Below are 23,871 nucleotides of genomic sequence, written 5' to 3'. Positions count from 1 at the left end.
AAGAATGGCACTAGGACAAAAATCAGGAGGAACTTCATCTATTGCTGTTATTCCCTAAGAGGCAGTCCCCGATTCAACAGCAGAATTGGCAGTTTAGAGAGGGCCAGGGATGACTCATAAGAAGAGTAAGAACTTATTGAAGAATGTCTGATGCTGAAATCCAGGGCCAGAGCTAGAAGGACAAGAAAGGGCCAGCAATGGGACTGCGGATGTGGCCTTTATGCACTAATCGATGCTAACAAATGCCTTTCTTCTTCCCTCCAGATGCTAATCTTATTGGGAAGTTTTAGCCACTTGTAGTCTTAAAGGAGACACAGATGTTTTAATAATTCACTTGTGAAACTATGTTTCAGCTCAGCCTGCCAAACGAGACTCTAGTTCAAGCAGTGCCGACTCTCTGGCCTAAGGGCTCCATTAGATGGGCAGGCTGACCTGGACCCCCTAGAAATATTGGGATTTTGTGGGCAGGCTGACCTTGGAACCCTGGAAATACTGGGATTTCATGGGCAGGCTGACCTTGGCAGAGTGGCAATATTGGGATTCAGATAGCCTGAGTGGAAATCCCAGCTCTGCCACATCCTAGGTACGACCTGGAAAAGTTATCAGAACTCCCTGGGTCTCAGTTTCTGCATCTGTAAAATGGGATTATAATAGTACTCCACTCATAGGCATGTGTGAGAATGAAATAAACCACTTAAAGTGCTTAGCACTGTGCCTCCTTGTACCAACTGACTGAAATTTTCTCAGCTAATCCCTTTTCTTACTATTGAACATTTAAAATCCTCGAACATTTAAAATCCTCTTCCAGTAATAATATTCTTTATTAAGTTGCTTGACTGTGCTACGTGCCTTCAAAGTCCATGGCTCTGAGAGATGGGTCCTGTCATTATTAGAACCATCTTTTGGCCATGCTCATGGCGTGCAGAAATTCCTGGGCCTGGGACTAAAAGCATGCTGCAGCTGTAACCAGAGCCACAGCAGTGCCAGATCCTTAATCTGCTGAGCCACAAGGATCCCCCCTAGCCATTTTTAAAATGGGAAAACACAGACTCATCATGTTTGGGGACTTGTCTCAGGTCAGAGCAGAACTACAGACCTATCTAACCGCAAAGTGCAGGTTCTGAGCAATGATCCCATGCTGCTTCCATTGAGTGTGCCATCAACAGCAGTGAGAAAAGGAGACAGGCAGCAATTCTACCCCCAAGAGGCTGAGTAAACGAGGGTTTCCACCTAGGAGTCCAAGAAAACTGTGTTGCAGATGATGAGAATGGCTACTTAGTTCTTCGTGTGTTTTCAAAAGGTCCATTTGGTTTTGATATTTGATTATTTTTTTTTCTGCTAATACAATTATCCTTAAATTTGTACCCATCCCCAGAATTTGACTGTGCAGCATTGCCCTAAGTTGTTAACACCTAGCAGAACTGAAGGGAACATCTATGCTGTTGAGAAATAAACTATCACTACTGCCATCCAAAAATGTTCTCAAAAGAGCTGTTTTTGACTTGGGGGTATATATATATATATACACATATATTCAAGCAACTTAATAAAGAATATTATTGTTGCAAATGGATTTTAAATGTTCAATAGTAAGGAAACAGAATAGCTGAGAGAATTTTAGTTTTATATATACATATGAATGTGTGTATACACATATATGTACATGTATATATATTAGTATATGCTTGGGAACCGGAAGTTGCGATAACCCAGAAAATGTAACCCTACCAAAGGCCCAATGCAGATTTGAAACAGAAATCCCCATGGAACAAAACAGATCACATTTATCAAGAGTTGACTCCCCAACTCTGTGTTAGCCACCCCCCACCCCACCCCACATCCTCCCTGTCTGCAGTCTCTTTCTTTTTGCCTCTACTCTCCAGGCAGCTCTGACTTTGGCAAGCAGTCAAGAAGGAACAAGAGAGATGGAAGTTCTGTGGGCAGCTGACCCCTTCCTGGCCGTTCAGCCATGCAGGCTGTGGAACCCGTTAAAAAAAGAGTTGCCTTTCTTTTCCTCTCTCCCCTCTGACAAACTGCCTCTTTCTCCCCCCACCATCACAGAAGGAAAACAATAGCAAGCATTAGCGTTCCATGAAAAGGGGCCTGTTGAAACTGCTCCAGGACGCTGCCAGGGGCCGAGAAGGGACAACTCCGATTGCTCCAGCTCGGACTGGTCCTGGCATGGTCCGATGGAGGGGACAGGGCAGTGACTCACAGCAGGACGCTGCAGTTGCAGATCAAGCATCCTTGCAGGAGTCTCTACAGGCTCTTCTCCCAAAAGATGATCCCTGGTATTCAAGTCTCCTTTTAGCAAAGCTTGTATTGCACTCTCTCTTTCTTTGTTGGCCTCTTTTAAAAGGATAACAGAGAGCTCTTCCCTAACCCGAAGTGTCTCCTCGTGTCGCTTTCAGGAGTCGGGGTGCTCACCCAGGACACACTATGGTGCTTCAGCCAAGTGAAAGGCACTATCGAGATTGGAGCCACGGAAGGTAGGAGAAAGCGACTTGCCTCTTTGGGGGTGTGTGCTGGTTCCAGGTCTGAAATCCTTGTGTCCATGAATGTACATCCCCTCACATCCCAGAATAGCACTGGGACCCAGACATGGATTTAATCATCTCTTTGTACACTTTTTTTTTTTCTGTTTAAGTTTATTTCATTCCCACCAGGGAGGCCACCCTGAAACGAAATTGCAGTGAAATAGACTTGCAAAGAGAGAGAGACTCAACAAGGCAAGTCTTGTTTCAGGATGGTCTGCCAGTGCTGCAGAATCCCGAATCCAGATCCTTCGAGATGGGCCGACGTCCACCCGTCTCCCTTCTGTCCACCCGTCTCCCTTCTGTGTGGCAGACGACTTGCCGCCACGCACAGCGTGCAGTCGCCTTCCTGACTCTGAGGTGGTTTCCTCCACCAGGTCCTTCACCTGGGATAAGGCGTTCGTTTCCTCCTCAAGAACCTGCCTCTAGTGCTTCTGGTTTCCTCCCTCCTGAGCCTGAGCTTGGAGACCTTCAGCTCTCTCCCTCGGAAGGTCTGCCTTTCAAAGGAGCTAGAATAGCACTTCGGAGTATTTCAAATCAAGGTTTAGCCGTTTTGGCAGAATGCAGTAAGGGTTGCCCTCCAATAGACGGCACTGCCTTGGTAGTAGGCATAGTTTCTCCATTTGGTGTAAGACAGGCCTAAAACTAAAAGTGACAAAGTGAACAGTTGATAGGGCTGAAACTAACATGCATGAATGTCTGTTGTACTTTTGGGTCATTCTACAGCATTTTAATTCTGAGTAAAAAAATTATGTAAGTAAAACGTATCTTGAGTAATTTGGAGGAAGTATTTTATCCGCACTCTTACTATAACTTATTTTTAGAAATTCAATAATTTAATGATGGGTATCTCAAAACCAAGTCACTTATGATTAAAGAGGAGTGAAATCACGCTAAAATTAATGACTAAATCTATACAAATACAGTTTTTGGTAGCATCTATTATTGTTCAGATGATAATCAAACAGAGCTTTACAGACAAGTTTCATAAAGCCCCTAGGACGTGGACAGAACAGGCTTTGTTATTCCCATTTACACTCAACTAATAGAAAATATTTTTAGTGTCTTCTATCTGGCAGCATTGACTTAGGCATTAGACAAAAAAGGGAAGGGGGCAAAAGATTTCTTCCAATCTTTCAAATCGTAACAAAACTGAAGTTAATTGTTGGTTTTATTTTTTAACTCCTATTTCTATTTTATTTTTTGAAAAGTTTTAAAATTATAGTTGATTTACGATGTCGTGTTAGTTTCAGGTGCATAGCACGGTAGTTCAGTTATATTATTTTTCAGATTCTTTTAGGTTATTATGAAATCTTGAGTATAGTTCCCTGTGCTTGTTGGTTATCTGCTTTTTGCATAGTAATATGTATACATTATTCCCATCCTCCTAGTATATCCCTCTGCCCTCTCCTCCCCTTTGGTCATCGTAAGTTTGTCTTCTGTGTCTGTGGTTCTATTTTTATTTTGTGAATAAGTTCATTTGTGCCACATTTTAGATTCCATATATAAGTGATACTGTATGGTATTGTCTTTCTTTGTCTGGCTTACTTAGTACGATAATCTCTAGGTCGATTCATGTTGCTGTAAATGACATTGTTTCATTTTTTATGGCTGAATAATATTCCATTTATATATACATGCCACATCTTCTTCATCCGCTCCTCTGTTGATGGACATTTAGGTTGCTTCCATGTCTCGACTATTATAAATAGTGCTACAGGATACATGCACCCCAGTGTTCATTATGGCACTAATTGGTTGCTTTAAATCACGGCTTTGATTCAAAATCACCTGTACTTTTTCATTAAGGGAGACTTCCAGGTCCTCCAAGAGCTACTGAGTTAGAGGTTTGAGGACCAGGGTTAGAGAGCTCACCCAGACAATTCAGATATTGTGGACTGGCTTTGGGGGCCACCATCTATAGGACTAGTTTCAGGTTATTCTCGGACTCTGGACTTATATCTCAAATTCATGACTGGTTCCCTGACTAGTTTAAGAGAATACTGTATTGTAAGGACATAGGCTGTCTGTTCAGGCTATAATGCTTATCAATGGAGAACTTACTCTGTAGTGAATCCTAGGTGCTTAAAACAAATTAATAGGATTAATGTAGGTACAGCATTTGCCACAGTGCTTTACATGATGTGAGTACTCAATATTTGTAAGCTCTTAATACAAATATCGTTATAATTAGATCTTCACTCTTACTTAATCCTCACCAAAACCTGACACACTGTAGGTATTTCTATTCCTTATGACGTTCCTTCCTCATGAGGATACTGAAGCTAAACAAACAAATACAGACTAAGGTCTTTCCCAACGTTTCCACATCTAATCAATGTGTGAGCTGGGTTTTAGCCCAACCTGTAGGACCCTAAGCCCCGCTCTTTAAACATTGTTCTGAAGACAGAGATCCTCACTCTGTAGTTTGGAATAAGGCAGAGGGATTTGCATTTTTCACACGTGCTCTTAGATGATCATCATAGCAGGTGAACAGAAGGTGGTTTAAATGTTTGCTGCCCATACTAAGTAAGTACTGTAACCTTCTTGAATCAACCATTAATTAAATCCTAGAGTCAGAGCCAGAAAGACACTCACCCCCAGCTTTTGTCTGAAAACATCACTTTACAATGGCGAAAAAAAGGGAGAAATACTTTTCAAGAGAGAATCAGGTTGGACACTAATATGTCCAATTAATGCTACCTTGATGGCAGTTGAATATTTGTTGAGTGAATTAATGAATGACTTTGAATTAATAAAAATTAAGGTTCTTAAAAATCAACTTTTTAAAAATTAGCCTATCCTACCCAAGTTTGTTTTCCATACTGCTCAAAGTCAATAAACATTATTCAGCTTTCACCTTTTTTTCTTAATGAAGTGTCTTTTTTTTAAATTGAAGGACAGTTAATTTACAATATTGTGTTAGTTTTAGGTGTACAACAAAGTGATTCATTTATATATACATTTTTATTTTCTGTTATAGATTATTACAAAACATTGAATATTCCCTGTGCTGTATGGTAAATCCTTATTGCTTGTCTATCTTACGTATAATAGTTTGTATCTGTCAATTACATACTCTTAATTTACCCTACCGTTTGTTCGTTAGTTTTCATGAGTATGTTTCTCTTTTTGTATATAGATTCATTTCTATTACTTCTAGAGTCTACAAATAAGTGATATATAATGCCTTCTTTTCCCCTATTTATGCTGATTACCTTTCCATTCCATTTCTACCACTTTCTACCTGGTAATCTTGGACAAAGCACTAAATGCCTCTGTGTTTAAGTCCCCCTGTCTGCAAAATGAACGTAATAATTTAGGTATCTCTAGGATGGTGTGAGGGCGAGGTGAATATGAAATCCAGATTGTTTTAAGATGCTCAATCATATTAACTGCCATTATTTTATTATAAAAGCAGGGCTGAGACTAAGTGAAGTGACCAAAATAAAGATAAATATTTTAATGCAGTATTTTTTAAATACAAAGTTCATGAGAAGAAGCCATGATGAACAAAATATCAAAAAGTCAGATAAAGACAAGACCATTATTACTGACTTATTTTTCCTTTGGCTTCAGGTTCTAAAATGGCTCAGCATGCACTGTTACTAATAACTGATCCAAATGTATCTCTTGGGTATCAGCTAGTGGCCTAGATTTTTTCATATCCCAAAGTATTCTACAGGATATTAGATGATTGATACTATGAGCCACAATAAATTTAGTTAGCGCTTATTAGATGCAATGCACTGCCCTAGAAAGTGAAAGGGCTATAAAGATAAACAAAAGATAGCCCAAACTTTCAAGAAATGTATCATTTACGCAGAGATAGGAATTAGTACATTAGAATAAGGCATTGCATCAATAAATACAATACAGGTCAAGGTGAGCTAAAGGTAGAGTGCTTTTACTAAAGACTAAATGCTTTGAATACAAAAGAGGTCAAAATCTCATATATTTGAGGGGACAAAGATACATTTTATGGAAAGGAAGAATTTAAGATGAAATTTAAATGATTTTGTAAATATGACATTTATTCTTTTCCTTTCCTGTTTTTCTAAAACAATGTGTTCTCAATGTAGAAAAAGTGAAATATACCTAAAAAAATTGTCATTCATAACTCCACAACCTACAGGTCAATGCCAGTAAAAGTTTGTGGTAGAGCTAGAGTCATTTTTCTAATGTCTTGACTATGTATATATTCATCAATTAATTCAGTCAACAAACAGATACTATGTGCCAGATACTGTGAAGGGGACTGATTAATTTCTAATAAACAAAATCAGCACGATTCTGTTTTTACCAAGATGGAGTACCATAATGGAAATAGTACTTTGTAAAGAGATGATTGCAAATATATAGTGATCATCTTTCCTATTATGAGCAGTAGGCCTACCCTAATTTATCCTAATTTTTCAAGATTTATAACAATATATCCCTAACAGACACCTACTGCATTTATCCAGGAAAAGCTATGAGTAAAGTGATTAAGAGCCTATGTTTTACAATACAATATCTGGATCAAATTTGGCTTCACTTCTCATTGGCACAAAGCATGTTACCTCAAATTTTTCATAATTTCATTTCCTGATCTGTAAAATGGGGATAATAAAATCTACCTTGAAAAACTGCTGTAAGAGGATAATTAGATATTTTATACAACACAGCACATAGAAAATGTTCAATAATTATGATTAATTACTGTGATTATATCATTAAGATACATTCTCAAAAATAGATTTCCTTAGTTAAGGTTTATAGAGGTAGATTTTAAGATTTTTTTAAAATGGTAAGTGTTGATGGGCCTTTAGAGAAACTGATGGCTTTCTCACCCTCTATCAATATAAAATGGTGCCCATCTCCAAAACTCTCCAGTTAAAAGCATGTAAGGGAGTTCCTGCTGGGACTCAGAGGTAATGAACCCGACTAGTATCTGTGAGCATGCAGGTTTGAACCCTGATTCTGGGCAGTGGATTAAGGATCCAGTGTTGCCATGATCTGCGGTGCAGGTTTTTCAGATGTGGCTTGGGGTGTTGCTGTGGCTCTGGAGTATGCTGGAAGCTGCAGCTCCAATTCGACCCCTAGTCTTGGAACGTCCACATGCCTTGGGTGCAGTCCTAAAGAGAAAAAAAAAGCATTTAAAAATTGGATTTACAATATCCATTTAATTAGCACTTTCTTCTTTTTAAAAATTGATATATAATTGGCATACTACATTGTGTAAGTTTAAAATGTACAACCTGTTGATTTGATACATGTATGTAATTGACACATCTTTGACTAGTCAAGTGCTCAGAGGATTTCAGGAAGCAGAAATTGTGACACACAGAGGAAGGAAGTTGAAGTGGTCAGTAACAGCATGTGCAGAGGTCCTGATGTTTGTAAGCTCAGAGGGAGAGAAAGGACTCTGTTTTGCTAGTGCATAGGGTACCTGCAGAAACAAAGTGAAAGATTAAACAGAAAAGGTAGGTGGGACCCACGCTGTGAGATGCCTGAAGGACAGTAAGTGACTCTACATTTGGGGTCACACGGTGCCATTTGATATTGCTACAGCCTGGGAAGTTGTTGCTGTGCCACACAGACACCACTGAAGTCATGTCAGCTCATTTCAGACAGCAGTGATGAAACTGATTTATTAGTAGGGCAGGGATATCACTCAAGTTCATTCATTCATTCAAATATTTGCTAGGTATATATCAAAGGGCTGCTGTGTGCCAGGCACTATAGCATGTAAATAAGCTATACAGTGTACAAGCAAACATTGTTATTTTATGACGATACTCTTGACCAATAAAAAAGGTAGAAAAATCAGGAGTTCCCGTCGTGGTTAATGAGTCCGACTAGGAACCATGAGGTTGCGGGTCCAATCCCTGGCCTTGCTCAGTGGGTTAACGATCCGGCGTTGCCGTGAGCTGTGGTGTAGGTTGCAGACTCGGCTCGGATCCTGAGTTACTGTGGCTCTGGTGTAGGCCGGTGGCTACAGCTCCGACTAGACCCCTAGCCTGGGAACCTCCATATGCCGCTGGAGCGGCCCAGGAAATAGCAAAAAGACCAAAAATAAATAAATAAATTTTTAAAAAAGGTAGAGAAATCAAACTTCACTTGAGGTTTTGATGACCACTGAGAAAAGTAATAAGCAGAGGGGCCGGAGAGAGTTCCTTTACAAGGTCCCTTCAGTGGAGGGCATCAGGGAAAGCCCCTCAGAGGAGGCGGCCCCTGAGCCAGTGCCTGGAGAATGGGCCTGTACCAGCATTCAGAGAACCACGCCATGGTCACTACAGGTAATGACAGAACAAGTGTGTGTCCAGACCCAGTGCCAGGGAAAAATTTAAACAAGTGTTGTTTTCAAAGCACATACAAGAGCCTGGCGTGCCCGGAGCTGGGTGACAAGCTGTGTGTTCGAAAGGAGGCAGAGAGGCAGCCAAGGGCCGGATCAGGCAGGACCTGTGAAATCACCTCCAGGAGGCTGACCTCAAAGTCATCCTTATTTTACTTGGAGAAGAGTGTCACTCTTTGCTGTCGGAGCAGTTGAAAGATGAAATTTATACTGTCCAAATCGTTCTTACCAGAATTCTGATGAGAAGCAACGTGGCCTTATCAGGAGGGAGAAGATGCAGATGATGAGAAAGGACTCAGGGTCGTCCTATGGTGGAGGTTAGGGACTGGATTTTAGGAGAGAGACAAAGTAGGGAATTGAAGACAGCTGCCAGGCTTGGGCTTTGAGCAGTTTGTTGGTTTGTGGGCACAAGTTGTTGAGACTGGGAAACCTGGAAAAAAGAAACATATTTTGGGACTCCCTCTGCCCTCCTGGGCTCAGTAGCTGAAATAAACCAAACAGAGACAGATTAACAGGAGAAGGCTTTGCAGATGCATAAGCTTTTGCTTTGTGCATGGAAGCAACCCAGGGGATGGGAAAGTGAATACTCAGAGAGGCAGCGAGATTTGAGAGCTTATATGCCACCTTAAGAGGGGAAGGGGAAAGTGTGTAGGCCTCTTAGGGGAGAACTAATTATTTTTAGGAAAGATGAATGGTCCATTAGAAGAAAAGCTGGAAAACCAGAGTCCGTCTGGATGTGGCGTCACCTTCTAGTCTTTCCTGTGATGATAGGTCCATCTGTGATAAGTTGGTCTTTCCCTGTTGGTGAAATTCCCAGGGAGGGGATTTTTGACCACTGAGTTTCTTCTGGAGGATCTGTCTTTAGGCAGATGGTGGGGAATTCAGAGAAAGCCTCTTCCTACATTTGCTGTTTTTCAGGGCCTTCAGTTCAAACTAAGTACTATATCAAAGCAGCAGGTTTCAAGGTTGTGTGTCTTCAACTCCGTTAGGGAGAAATATCATGAACTTCATTTTGAGCATAAATGGGGAATGGCTATAAGATACTTAGGTGTAGACCCCAAGGGGTTGGTTGTATTATGAATGTGGCTCTTTAGAGAGAGAATGGGAGAGGAAGATAGAAGGTAGGGTGGTATCAACACATAGATGGTATTTGGAACCACGGAGCTGGGTGGGACCACGTCTGTCGTGCAGTCCATTAGACATGCAGTCAACAACAACTCATCAGTGGCCTGAAGCTTTCACTCTTGCTGGTGGTCAGAATGCCACTGAAGCATTTAGTTTAGTCTTTGGAAGATGCACATTCAAAGCTGCTGGTTTCAGAGTTCCTGTTGTGGCTCAGCTGGTTAAGAAGCTGACTAGTATCCATGAGGATGCAGGTTCAATCCCTGGCCTCGCTCAGTGGGTTAAAGATCTGGTGAGCTGCAGTATAGGTCACCAGTGCAGCTTGGATCTGGTATTGCTGTGGCTGTAGCATAGGCCAGCAACTGCAGCTTCAATTCCCAACCGCTAGCCTGGGAACTTCACATGCCAAAGGTGCAGCCCTAAAAAGAAAAATAAAAACCAAAGTTGTTGATTCCCCGTGTGCAGTTCTTGTGTCTGATTCATCTAGCATGCACATTTTTTATCATACTTGCTTTCATCTCATGAAGTTTTACACTATGTCGTCATAGGAACACTTGACAGGCTGGAAATTGCCCACTCAGGACATGAGACAATTTCTTGAGATTTCATGTTATGAGTCTGTGCATGAAAAGAAATCAGAATCATCTGGTGGGATTTCTGGTTTTTTCTCAGCTATACCGTGTAACCATATTCACTCTGATACTACAGTTCTAGGGTATTTTTTTTTCCGGTCTTTTTGTCATTTCTTGGGCCGCTCCTGCAGCATATGGAGGTTCCCAGGCTCGGGGTCCAATCAGAGCTGTAGCCACCGGCCTATGCCAGAGCCACAGCAACTCGGGATCCGAGCCGTGTCTGCAACCTACACCACAGCTCACAGCAACGCCAGATCCTTAACCCACTGAGCAAGGCCAGGGGCCAAACTCGCAACCTCATGGTTCCTAGTCGGATTCGTTAACCACTGTGCCACGACGGGAACTCCCTTTTTGGTCCTTTATTGTTAAAGACCTTTAACAATATAGGGCCTCTCATCTTATTTGTGGGAAATAAACGTGACATTTATTCTGTTTTGCTGCCTGAGCATAACCTCCTTTCCTGCCCCGCCTTCTGAGAGGATGGTTCTCGTCTCTTCTATTGATTTGGTTGCCTAATGAAAGAAAAATATCACTTTGGCTGCAGATGGGAGATGCATCTGATACATCCTCAGCTAAAACCTGTTGACTTCCTAGCAAAGAGGGGTCCCACCTAGAACATCGGCAAGAATGTCAGATCTTTGCACCCTTCAGTGGTTACGGCCTTTACTGTCACCCCAAAAGAAAAATACTGACTAGGTTATCTCAAAGCACTGTAACACCTGTGACCTTCTCATTTTATAGAAAGAAGCTGAAGACAAAGAGCCTTTCTTAGATGTTTATTCCATATAAAGGCACAAAGTGATGGGTACGTCCCTCACAGATCTTAGCCTAAGAGATATAAAAGGGAGGCCTTGCCTGCCTCAGTCCTCCCACTTCCCCTTTTGGGAAGAAGGACTCTCGTTTTTATGGAAGCTTTCTGGATCAATCGCCACCAACATAGAGTTATTAATCGGACTCTAATCTGAAGTCAGGTTCTCTCTAACTTCAATCTGGTTTCAGCTACCAGTTAGTGATCTTATGTCACTGAATGCTTTTCAAACCTTATTGAGTGGACAAAACCTCTGAGGAGGGTGTGAAAATGCATATTCCCAGGTCCTACCCTGAGAGATGCTGCTGCAGAAGATCTAGGATGGAGTCAGAGAGCTGGCAAATTTCAGGCGCCCACATGATTCTCACGCAGATTGATCCAAGAGACACCCTGAGAAATCCTGTGTGTGCTCTCCTGACATCACAGGGCTATTGTAACAGCTGAGCCCACAGAACGTCTGAACATATTTGAGGGCCTTTTAAAGAAATCAGAAGGCCAATAAATACGAGGTTACTCTACAGCCCAGTTCTCTGCTCCAGGCACTGAAGGGAGCGAAAGACCTCGTCTCTGTGTGTCAAAAGGAAGCCCAGAAACTCCTCTCTGCACCCAGCTGTCTACAAAGGGATTTTCTATGCAACTGTACTTTGTACTGGGCTCCAATCCGCCGGCAGCAAAATTGGTCTGATTATGAACAGGTTGCCACAAGATGAAAGCATCTTTTTTAGCTGTGATGGAGGATGTCTTGATGCAAGAGAGCCGCGGGCTTGCGACACTCGGCAGGAGGCTTGGTGAGAAGTGGACTCTCAAGCAGCAAGCTCCCCGGGCTCCATGGAGGGAGGGAACCAGATTATCCGCTCAGCACTGAGGTCAAACATTCCGTTCTCTCTGTAAGCATTACGTAATTAAACATTTCCAAGCCAAGGAAGAGAAAACGCTGCATGGCTATTTCACCCCTGCCCTGACGTCAGTCACTTTAAGGGGTTTCATCCACAAATATTTATGGAGCACCCACTATGTGCCAGGCACTGGCCGGGTGAACAAGATGCCATTGCACCTCCCCCACTGCCACCGCTGTTCCTTCCTCCCCCCGCCCCACCTCCTTGATCTGTTTCCAGTCTCCCCAGGGATATCAATGAGTGGTTGTCAGTTGCAAGCCAAGGCGAATGTGGAAAGTGCTGGAAAAATAAGCCGCTCAATTAAACGTCCCGTGGGGCAGCAGTGGGCACAGGGGAGAATCCCTAGAGTAACTGGCAGCTGTTCTGAGACCAGAAGAAGATACAGAGACTAGCCAGGCTTTTTTAGACTCATAGACCCAGGATTTATTTGGGGGTCAATTATTCCTTTAGGAAAATTACTCATCTTCCCTGGGCTATTGTGAGAAGCTTTTTTAATACAATCATAACAAGTTCTACAAGACTTGGCCACAGAAGAGTAATAATGATGATATTTCTATTTAATCATACTTCATTGGCCAGATTCTGTAATAATAACTTTTAATACATTATCTCATTTAATTTTTGCCCCAACAATATGTGAGGCAAATTAACCTCAGTTTACAATGGAGGGAACGGAGGCTCAGAAAGCATAACAGCCTATCCCAGAAACACACTTGTCTGACCTTGGAGTTTATGTTCTTAGTTCCTGACCACAGTGATGGCTCCCTCCTGGAAGGTAGCCTGGCACTAAGTAGAGGCTCTGTGCATGCTTACCGGATGATAATAGCCTTCAAGAAGTGACAGATGTCAACAAACCAAAAAAAAAGAAAAAAGAAAAAGAATTAAGATTACCATTAATACAATAATAGTGAATCATTTGTATTAATTGAGGAGAATAAAATAGCTCATTTAAAACAATAAGCAATACATTATAGGAGTCCCCTGGTTGCCTAGCAGTTCAGGATTCAGCATTGTCATGGCTGTGCCTGGGTTCGATCCCGGGTCTGGGAACTTCCACATGCCATGGGTATGGCCAAAGGAAAACCAGAACAATCCATTATAAATATACATAGCACTTTTGTGATTTTAATATATATGGGGCACTTATCTCTTATCACCCTCCATGGGCGATAACTAGAGTCGGTCTTATAATCCCACATTACAGGCATAGAAGAGATAGGACAGATATTATAGAATGCAGATAGATCATTCCACATAGCGGTGAGGAGATTAAGGCAGATGGAGATACGTTGTAAATTGCCCAAGGTCTCATACAGACTAGTAAGGAAACTTTTTGAATCCTACTCCTCCTCTTCCACTGAACAATTCGGATTGATAGCTTGGGGTGGGGAACGCTCTGTTCCAGAAGCACTGACTAGGAATCTAAAACCTGGTTGACGGTCTGGACGATTCATGGCATTGGTTACATGGCAGCTCGAGGGAAATCCTTCACTCAAGATGCTTCCATTTGCAACAGGAATATTCACGTCAAAAGATGTGGAGCAGAAAACGGGTTGCGACCTTTTCCTTCGTTGTGTAAATTTCTACTAGGTACCTGCTGCGTGCTAGGCATTCTAGGGACTGGAGATTCAGTAGCGGAGGGATAGAAGATAAAACAAATAGGAGCTCCCGTCGGGGCACAGCAGAAACGAATCCGACTAGGAACCACAAGGTTGCGTGTTCGACCCCTGGTCTTGCTCAGTGGGTTAAGGATCCGGCATTGCTGTGAGCTGTGCTATAGGTTGCAGGCGCAGATTGGATCTGGCCTTGCTGGGGCTGTGGTGTAGGCCAGCAGCAACAGCTCTGATTAGACTCCTAACCTGGGAACTGCTATATGCCGTGGGTGCAGCCCTAAAAAGGCAAAAAGACAAAATAAATAAATAGGTAAATAAATAAATAAGTGTAATAGAATATATAAGGTTATAGGAGTTCCCATCGTGGCACAGTGGAAACGAAACTGACTAGTATCCATGAGGATGCAGGTTCGATCCCTGGCCTCACTCAGTGGGTCAGGGATCTGTGTTGCTGTGAGCTGTGGTGTATGTCACAGATGTGGCTCAGATCCTACGTTGTTGTGGCTGTGGTATAGGCTGGCAGCTGCAGCTCCAATTCAGTGCCTAGCCTGGGAACTTCCATATGTCCCAGGAACAGCCCTAAAAAGCAATATATATATGATTATAAGTGTAATTGAGGAAAGTAAAGCAACAGAGGGTCTAGGAGTGTGGATGTTCTCTTTTATTTTTTATTTATTTATTTATTTATTTATCTTTTTGTCTTTTCTAGGGCTGCGCTGCGACATATGGAGGTTCCCAGGCTAGGGGTTGAATCGGAGCTGTAGCTGCCAGCCTACACCACAGCCACAGCAATGTGGGATCCGAGCCACATCTGCAACCTACACCACAGCTCATGGCAACGCTGGACCTTAACCTACTGAGTGAGACCAGGGATGGAACCTGCAACCTCATGGTTCCTAGTTGGATTTGTTAACCACTGAGCCATGGCAGGAACTCTGATTTTCTCTTTTAAATAGGATGGTCAGGATGTCATGCAAGACATGATGTTTTAGCAATGATATGAGGAAGTTAGAGAGATAAGTTGTATGGGTATCTGGGGAGGAGCATGCCACATAGAGGTAGTGGGCAGTGCAAATGCCCTGGGGTAAGAGCTTACCTAGTATGTTCAAGGAGTAGACATGAGGCAAGTGAGGCTGAAGTTGGGTAAGCAAAGGGAGAAGGTGTGAGAGATGGAGACAGAGGGCTGATGACACGCAGATGCAAGCAGGTGCCTTAGAGACCCTGACAAAGACTTAAACTCCTGCCTGAATGAGTTAGAGAGCCACTGATCATAAAATGTTCTTTTGAGCAGCAGGTCAACAATAAGCTGTAAGAGGCCAAGGTCAGAAGCAAGCGGTTACCGCAGGAACCCAGTTTTTTACATAACGCCCTCCTTGAAGCGGGGAGCCCAACCCCCGCCCCCAGAGCTGATTAATTCCCTAGCCAAAGTATAATATGGAGGCCTCAGATTCTCTCCATCTCTGGCTTGCTGGCCTTGGAATGGCAGCTTTGTTCTAAGACAGCTGCTGTCATTCAGGGATTCACAACATCCAGTGAAAGACAGTCGGGGTTTTTTTAATTTTGTTTTGTTTTTTTACAATTCTTCTTTTTTTCTAGATGTCCCTAACAGTCTCTTAGGAGGAGTCCCCTTGACCCCAGTCTGAGTCGTATTCTCACTTCTAAACCATCATGGACAAGGAGAGTGGGATCAGCCTAGCCGCCTTGCAGCCGAGCTTGTCACAGGAAAGTCCTCTCTGAGTAGAAAATGCCACAGTAAAACCTGGGCTTTCCAGCAAGAAATGGGGTGCCATTCCAGAGAGTCCAACAGCAGGATGGAGAGACAGATGTGGCTTGACCAATTCTATTGTTACCACTGGGTGAAGGGTGGAGAATCATTGGCCAGTTCTCTGTAGGACATTTGGTTCAGGTCAATCCAACCACCAAGCTGCCCTGGGCTGACTGCCTTAAAGCTGGGTTCTGTGTATGTGAGTTAATTTTTGTTTTCTGCCTATGTTACTAATTAAGCAGGCTCAGCATCATCCCACTTATTGCCCATGCTATTTGTTAATGGAATTTAAAAGCTGAGAATAAATAATTAAGTGCCTGGACACTATGAGGTGGTACCTGGTTTTGTGCTCAAAGTTTCAAGTAAGTGTTATGCCTTTTTTCAGTGTTTATTTTTAATTTATTAGACAGATTTTTTTTTAAAGAGTGTAGCTGCCTTTATAATAGTGTGGTTATATATTGAATTTGGAGTTCCCATCGTGGCACAGTGGAAATGAATCCGACTAGTATCCGTGAGGATGTGGGTTCGATCACTGGCTTTGCTCACTGGGTTAAGGATCCAGCATTGCTGTGATATGTGGTGTAGACCAGTGGCTATAGCTCCTATCTGACCCCTAGCCTGGGAACCTGCATAGGCCGTGGGTATGGTCCTAAAAAGCAAAGCAAAAGAAAAGAGTATTGAATTTCGTTCATCCACTTATTTGGTAAGTATTGGGCTTGAAATAGCCAAGGTCTCTGATGACCTGGAGCTCTCATTCTAGAAGGTGAGGAAGGCAACTTGAAAAGCAAACATGGGACAATTTCAGATGGTGACAAGCTATAAAGAATATAAAATGTGGTTGTGTGGGTGTGGCTGCTTGAGGTAGTTGGGCTGCTACATTAAATGTTCTGTGAAGGCTTTTGAGTTGAGGTGCCATCTGAGTTGAGATGCAAATAGTGAGTAGAAGGCAGGTTGAAAAGACGTATGGCCCCAGGAAACAGGAAGTGCAAAGGCCCTGGGGCAGAAGCAATTTTAGCCTGCCCAGAAGGAAGACCTGGATGACTGGAATGGCGAGTGGGAGAAGGATGAGGGTGCAGAGGTGTGTCTTATTCGGAGTATTACAGCCATCAGAGGATTTTAAGCAAGGGAGTACCCTGCCGGGTTTGAGAACTGACTGGTAATTTGGCCCTCCAACAAAAGCCCAGAGCATTTCACCCCGATGGAGAACTTTGTAACATACTTATCCCTAGAGTTGTCTTGGGAAAAATTAAACCTTCCCTTGCAACTCAGACTTTTTGTGGCTTGCCTGTTTGTTTTGATTTTGTTTTCAACCCAGAGGTCTTCATACTCACTTCTCATAGTAAAACATTGCCTGAGGTGTGGAGCTCACTGTGGTATTTTTGCCCAGGACCAAAATAGGAACTAGTAAAATTTTAGTTTTAGTCAGCACCTGGAAATTGATTTTTAAAGCATTTCTAAGATCACTTCACTTTGGGAGTCCATAGAACTGACAATGTCCTTTCAGTTTTTAGTGGGGAGAATGTGGGATCTTTTTTTTCCCCAATCTTTTTTCTTTTTTAATGGCTGTACTCATGGCCTATGGAAGTTCCTGGGCCAGGGATGGAATCAAAGCTTCAGCTGCAGCAACACAAAATCTTTTAACCCACTGCACTGGGCCAGGGATCAAACTCATGCCTCCACAGCCACCTGGGCCACTGCAGGTGGATTCTTAATCCACTGCACCACAGTGGGAAATCCAGGATCTATTTTCTTTTTTTTTTAATTTTACTCTTTACTATGTGTGGCATTTCCATAATTTTGTCAGTTTTTTTTTTTTTTTTTTTTTTTTTAAGTTCCCTCCATGGTGCAAAGGGATCAGTGGCATCTCTGAAGCGCTGGGATGCAGGTTCAATCCCTGGCCCCAGCATAGTGGGTTAAAGATCTGGCATTACCTCAGGTGTGGCACAGGTCGAAACTGAGGCTTGGATCTGATCCCTGGGCTGGGAACTCTGTAGATCATGGTGTAGCCAAAAGAAAAAAAAAAAAAAAAAAAAAAAAAAAAAAAGGAGAAAGAAAGAATCAGAATCATTATTACCTACTATCTACTATTTCAGGAATGATTCTTCTGATCATAATTTAAAGCAACTATTCCCCAAATTATCGTACAAGTCAGTTCTTGGTGTCTGCCTCCTCTACACTACATCAAATATATGGGGCAATTTTGTAGCTAATAGTTCTATACCAATATTTAGGTAGCGATGATTTCCAAATATTGATACTAAGTTTCTATTTTCCCAGGGAAACTGATGGTAATTTCCTACAACTTACCATTCACACATGTGCCAGAATTTACTTCCTTGATCTTTAGTAATGTATGATTCATGTAAAATGCATCTTCTCATCAGAGGCATCTGAGGGAGAATATTTTTAACAGGTAATTTACAGTTTGCCAAAGATAAGCTGTCTTTATAAAATATTTTCATTTAATAGCAACTTAGGAATTCCAATTATGGTTCAGAGGGTTAAGAACCAGACCTAGTCTCTGAGAATGCAGGTTTGATTCTGGAACTCGCTCAGTAGGTTAAGGATGTGGCCTTGCCGCAGGCTGTGGTATAGGTGGCAGATGCAGCTGGAATCTGATGTTGCTGTGGCTGTGGTATAGGCTAGCAGCTGTAGCTCTGATTCGATTTTTTTTAAAAAGCAGCTTAAATCAATTCATAAAATTAAAACTAAAAAAGTAATTCACAAACTTTATACCCCTCCCCCACAAAAAATAACAGGTATTACTTTTTAAATGCTTGCATTTCTTTCCACATATATTGATCCTCTTTGTATCCCAAATAAAACCTTCAGTGCCTGAGGAAGAACAAATTTACCAGGGTAAAGAGCATGAACTCTGGACAGCTAGTCCAGGTTTGAATCCCAGTGGCATGACACTCTGAGTCCCTTTGACCTTTTTTTTTTCTTTTTATGGCCTCACAGATGACATATGGAATTTCCCAGGCTAAGGGTAGAATCAGAGCTGCAGCTGCAGCCTACACCACAGCCACAGCTATGCCAGATCCAGATCCAAGCCACTTCTGCGACCTACACAGCAGCTCGCGGCAATGCAGGTTTCTTAACCCATTGAGCAAGGCCAAGGATTGAATCCACATTCTCACAGACACTATGTCAGGTTCTTAACCCGCTGGGCCACAGTGGGAACTCCTCACCTTTTCTGATTTAACCTGACTCCCCTCTTCTGTGAAATGAGAGGGGAAGTAGTATTCTCTTTTCTAGGCTTGATGTGAGCACTCAATCAGATAAAGCACACACAGCACAGAACCTGAGAGTAAATGCTAAGAAAACGTAAGCCATTATGCTAATGTAAGAGCACAGCTAACAATAAAAATAACCTGCCATCCCTCCACCCAGATAATATTTCTCTTTCATGTTTACTATTTAGTAAGTTGGATGCTTTTTTTTTCCAGAGTGAATTTAAAATGCCCATCAGTTCCATGCGTTTACTAAAAGGATTACTTACACATGGCTGCAAAGACAAGCCTTGTCATTTGGGAAGAACAGTAAAGATCTAGGAAGATTCTAGGCTCAGTTTCTACCTACATAATGCCAACAGATTTGCAAGGAAATTATAGGTAACGAATTGTCTCTACTTCATCAGCAAACATGAACAATTAACTAGCAATCATTACTCCTAATCAAAGTGTCATTTGTCAACAGTATGTCAGTGAGCAAAGAGGTAACTGTGAATTGAACCCTGAGATTCATGGCACATTGGAGTTTGAAGGGAAGTGGAGGGTCATGTCTGATCTCCCCACTGTATAGACGGAGGAGCTGGGGCACAGAAAGAAAGCAAAGCAAAGCTATGAGCCTTCTCTCCACCTCACCCCTGCACATCTCCACCACTCAGGTCTCCCTGTCACATTGTGGGGTTACATTAGCTCTCTGATCTCCTTTCTGGTTAAAAAAATACCAGGCAGCTGTCATTCCTGAGCTCGGGCCACTAAACATCTATGAGGGTTTTCCGACTCCTTTGTCAGCCGGGCATTTTCTTTCACTGAGATGCTGAAACACTTGCTTCTCACCTACAAGGAGGTGCACAAAGGTGGGAGGAAGTCAGCGGCCCCTCCAAGTGCCCGTGTGGCGTCCTTTGGCCAACCTCACACAGATCACTCACATCAGCAGTGCAGCTCAGCGCTCTGAACTTGGCTCCTGATGAAGCTCAGCTTCCCCCATCTCCTCTGATGCAGCCCACATAGTCCCAGCTTCATGTGGGCAGCAGTGGCCTGAGAATGAGAAAAAAAGTTCACGGCTAGAAATGACTTTCTAGAAGTCCAAGGAGGGCATTAGGATAAGGGCCATGTCTGTCCTGTTTGCCTGAAACAATGCCTGACACTTATTGAAAATTTGATAAATTCGAAGTTGAATAAAAATTGTAACCAGCACCGAGCAGGTTCAATACTCCAGATGCTGGGCTCTTGGTCTGGTAGGTTCTTTCTAAGCCCTGGCTTCTTAGCAGAGGCAGCCTGACGCAGTAGGGAAGAGCATAATCTGCAGAAATGCATAGCCACCGCTGCATCCCAGCTGCTAACTCTTGAGTATGTCCTTTAATCTGTGCCTCAATTTCCTCATCTCTGATATGGAGACAATAACTACAGCTCCCTCAAGGGTGCTTGTGAGGATGAAATTAAGTCATGTCTCGAAATATTTATAGCACAGGATGGAATATAGTCAGCATCAACACATGGCTGCTCTCTTGTTATGAGTATTAGGACTAATTTAATCATCATACCAACTCTGCAAGGGAGGTCATCTAATACCCGGATTTTGGCTAAAGGAACTGAGATTCAAAGAGGTGAGGGAGTTCCCATTGTGGCACAGTGGAAACGAATCCGACTAGGACTATGTGGTTGCGGGTTCAATCCCCGGCCTTGCTCAGTGGGTTAAGGATCCTGTGTTGCCTTCAGCTGTGGTGTAGCTCGGCAGCTACAGCTCCAATTCGACCTCTAGCCTGGGAACTTCCATATGCCACAGGTGTGGCCCTTAAAAAGCCAAAAAAAAGAGAGTTTAAGTAATGCATTGATTCTTCTAAATCTTGGTAGTAACTGGAAGACCTATGATTTTCACCTAGAAGTGAACCTTCAAGGGAGTTAATAGTGTTTATATATGGTGGATCAGGAGAGCAGGCACTGGTGTCAGGAAGCTGGGTTTGAATCTTGGCTTTGTCATGACCTGTTGTGTGCCCCCGAGCTGAGAATGATACTGAGAATCTATACTGAGAAGTATAGATCCTGTGTCATGGGGATGTTGCAAGACTTACATGAGATAATGCTTGTTAGTAGTCGGCTCAGGCACCTATACTCGGTGGGAGCCCCGTAAATGTCCTTTCATTTTTTGTTACGAACAGCAATGGCCTCAGTCAAGTCCACTTACTTCCTCCAAAAGCCCACCCACGAACCTCAGCATCATCCTTGACTCCTCCTTCCTACCCTCCCTCAACACATAGGCTCTGTTACTCTAAGTCCTATGTCACTCTTCCTCCTGAATATCTCCAGTATGATCCTGACTCCCTTGACCTCTGCAACCCCATTTCTGCCTTCTTAGTTTGGGCTCCATCTTCTCTCCTCTGGATACTGAAGCAGCCTCCTTGGTTTTCTCCAGCCTCCCTCTTGTCTTGACAACATCCAGCCTACGCCTCACCCTGTACCTATGGTCATATTCCTAATGTGCGTGCATGTTGCTTGTCTCCTGAAACCCTCAATGGGCTCCACTGTTCTTAGGATATTTCCAGCCTCCCTCCCAGTCTTCATGAAGGAAGACAGTGAGTGAAGCTAGAAATATCCTCTGCTGACACATTCCCTCGCCTCCGACAGTACATACCTGCTATCCTCTTTGCCAAAAACATTGTTGACCCTCTCCTTTCTGGCACACCCCTACTCATCAATCAGATCTTAGACTTGGTTTCCCTTTTCCTGGTAAGGCATCCCCTGAACACTCAGCTTGATGGCTCTTCTAGGAGGTCCTGGATGTTATCCATCATAGAACTTTCCAAATGCATTATAATTTCTTTACACCATGCCTGTTTCCTCTGCAAGATGATCATCTTCGTGAAGGCAGCGCCATGTATAACGTGTCTGCCATAACTACAGGTTGTATAAGCATCAGCCTGGTACGGTACCCAGCACATCGGGGTACTGAACAAATTTAATTGAATAAATACAGGTGTGAATGAATGGGTAGCAGCTTCTAATGGGCAAAGACAGATAGGATAGAAGACTATGAAAATTCATTCTAGTGGCAAGAGTGACATTTCTTTATTTTTATATATATATAATGATTTTTATTTTTTTCCATTATACCTGGTTTACAGTGTTCTGTCAATTTTCTACTGTACAGCATGGTGACCCGGTTACACATACATGTATACATTCTTTTTTCTCACATTATCGTGCTCCATCGTAAGTGACTAGACATAGTTCCCAGTGCCACACAGCAGGATCTCATTGCTAATCCATTCCAAAGGCAAGAGTCTGCATCTATTAACCGCAAGTTCCCAATCCATCCTACTCCCTCCCCCTCCCCATTGGCAGCCACAAGTCTATTCCCCAAGTCCATGATTTTCTTTTCTGTGGAAAGGTTCGTTTGTGCCTTATATTAGATTCAGATATCATAAGGTATGACTTACTGCACTCAGTAAGAGAGTCTCTAGTTCCATCCGTGTTGCTGCAAATGGCAATATTTTGTTCTTTTTTATGGCCGAATAGTATTCCATCGTGTATATATAACACATCTTCCTGATCCAATCATCTATCAGTGGACATTTGGGTTGATTCCATGTCTTGGCTATTGTGAATAGTGCTGCAATGAACATGCGGGTGGATGTATCTTTTTTAAGGTAAGTTTTGTCCAGATATATGCCTAAGAGTGGGATTGCTAGATCATACGGTAGTTCTATGTAGAGATTTCTAAGGTAACTCCATACCATTCTCCACAGTGGCTGTACCAGGTTACATTCCCACAAACAGTGCAGGAGGGTTCCCTTTTCTCCACACCCCCTCCACCATTTGTTATTTGTGGACTTATTAATGATGGCCATTCTGACTGGTGTGAGGTGGTATCTCATAACAGTTTTGATTTGCATTTCTCTAATAATCTGTGATGTTGAGCATTGTTTCAAGTGCTTGTTGGCCATCTGTATATCGTTCTTGGAGAAATGTCTATTCAGGTCCTTTGTCCATTTTTCAATTGGGTTGTTGGCTTTTTTGCTGTTGCGTTGTAGTAGTTGTTTGTATATTTTAGAGATTAGGCCCTTGTCAGTTACATCATTTGAAACTATTTTCTCCCATTCTGTAAGTTGTCTTTTTGTTTTCTTTTTGGTTTCCTTTGCTGTGCAAAAGCTTGTTGGTTTGATGAGGTCCCATTGATTTATTTTTGCTCTTATTTCTGTTGCTTTGGGAGACTGACCCAAGAAAACATTTGTAAGGCTGATGTCAGAGAATGTTTTGCTTACGTTCTCTTCCAAGAGTTTGATGGTGTCTTGTCTTATATTTAAGTCTTTCAGCCATTTTGAGTTTATTTTCGTGCATGGCATGAGGGTGTGTTCTAGTTTCACTGATTTTGCATGCAGCTGTCCAAGTTTCCCAGCAATACTTGCTGAAAAGACTGTCTATTTCCCATTTTATGTTCTTGCCTCCTTTGTCAAAGATTAATTGACCATAGGTGTCTGGGTTTATTTCTGGGCTCTCTATTCTGTCCAATGGTCTGTATGTCTGTTTTGGTACCACTACCATACTGTCTTGATGACTGTGGCTTTGTAATATTGCCTGAAGTCTGGGAGAGAGATGCCCTCTGCTTGGGTTTTGTTCTTCAGACTTGCTTGGGCAATTCTGGGTCTTTTGTGGTTCCATATAAATTTCTGGATTGTTTGCTCTAGTTCTGTGAAAAATGTCATGGGTAATTTGACAGGAATTGCATTGACTCTGTAGATTGCTTTAGGTAGTATAGCCATTTTTACAATATTAATTTTTCCAATCCAGAAACATGGAATATCTTTCCATTTCTTTACATCTTCTTTAATTTCCTTGATTAATGTTTTATAAGTCTCGGCATATAGGTCTTTTGCTTCCTTGGTGAGGTATATTCCCAGGTATTTGTTTTTTGCGGGTGCAATTTTAAAAGGTATTGT

At 42.4% G+C, this 23,871-nt stretch overlaps 1 protein-coding gene across 5 annotated transcripts in view; it reads left to right on the top strand.

The window, feature by feature from the left end:
• The first annotated feature begins 2,228 nt into the window (after nt 1-2,228).
• PPP2R2B (protein phosphatase 2 regulatory subunit Bbeta) overlaps nt 2,229-23,871 on the top strand; it is a 474,608-nt gene continuing 452,965 nt past the window's right edge. For all 5 annotated transcript variants that reach the window (XM_021080843.2, XM_085009650.1, XM_085009657.1 and 2 more), the window contains exons 1-2: nt 2,229-2,291; nt 2,412-2,489. In XM_021080843.2, coding sequence (XP_020936502.2) covers nt 2,282-2,291; nt 2,412-2,489 — 88 coding nt within the window. In that variant the 5' untranslated portion in view covers nt 2,229-2,281. The remainder of the gene's footprint in view (nt 2,292-2,411; nt 2,490-23,871) is intronic.

The sequence above is a fragment of the Sus scrofa genome, chromosome 2, assembly GCF_054392235.1.
Source record: "Sus scrofa isolate SSC_HxYL_T2T_F1_AM1 chromosome 2, Sscrofa_HxYL_maternal_Yorkshire_Landrace_v2.0, whole genome shotgun sequence".
Lineage (NCBI taxonomy): Eukaryota > Metazoa > Chordata > Mammalia > Artiodactyla > Suidae > Sus > Sus scrofa.
Note: the sequence above shows the minus strand (reverse complement) of the source record. Positions and strands in the feature narration are given on the sequence as shown.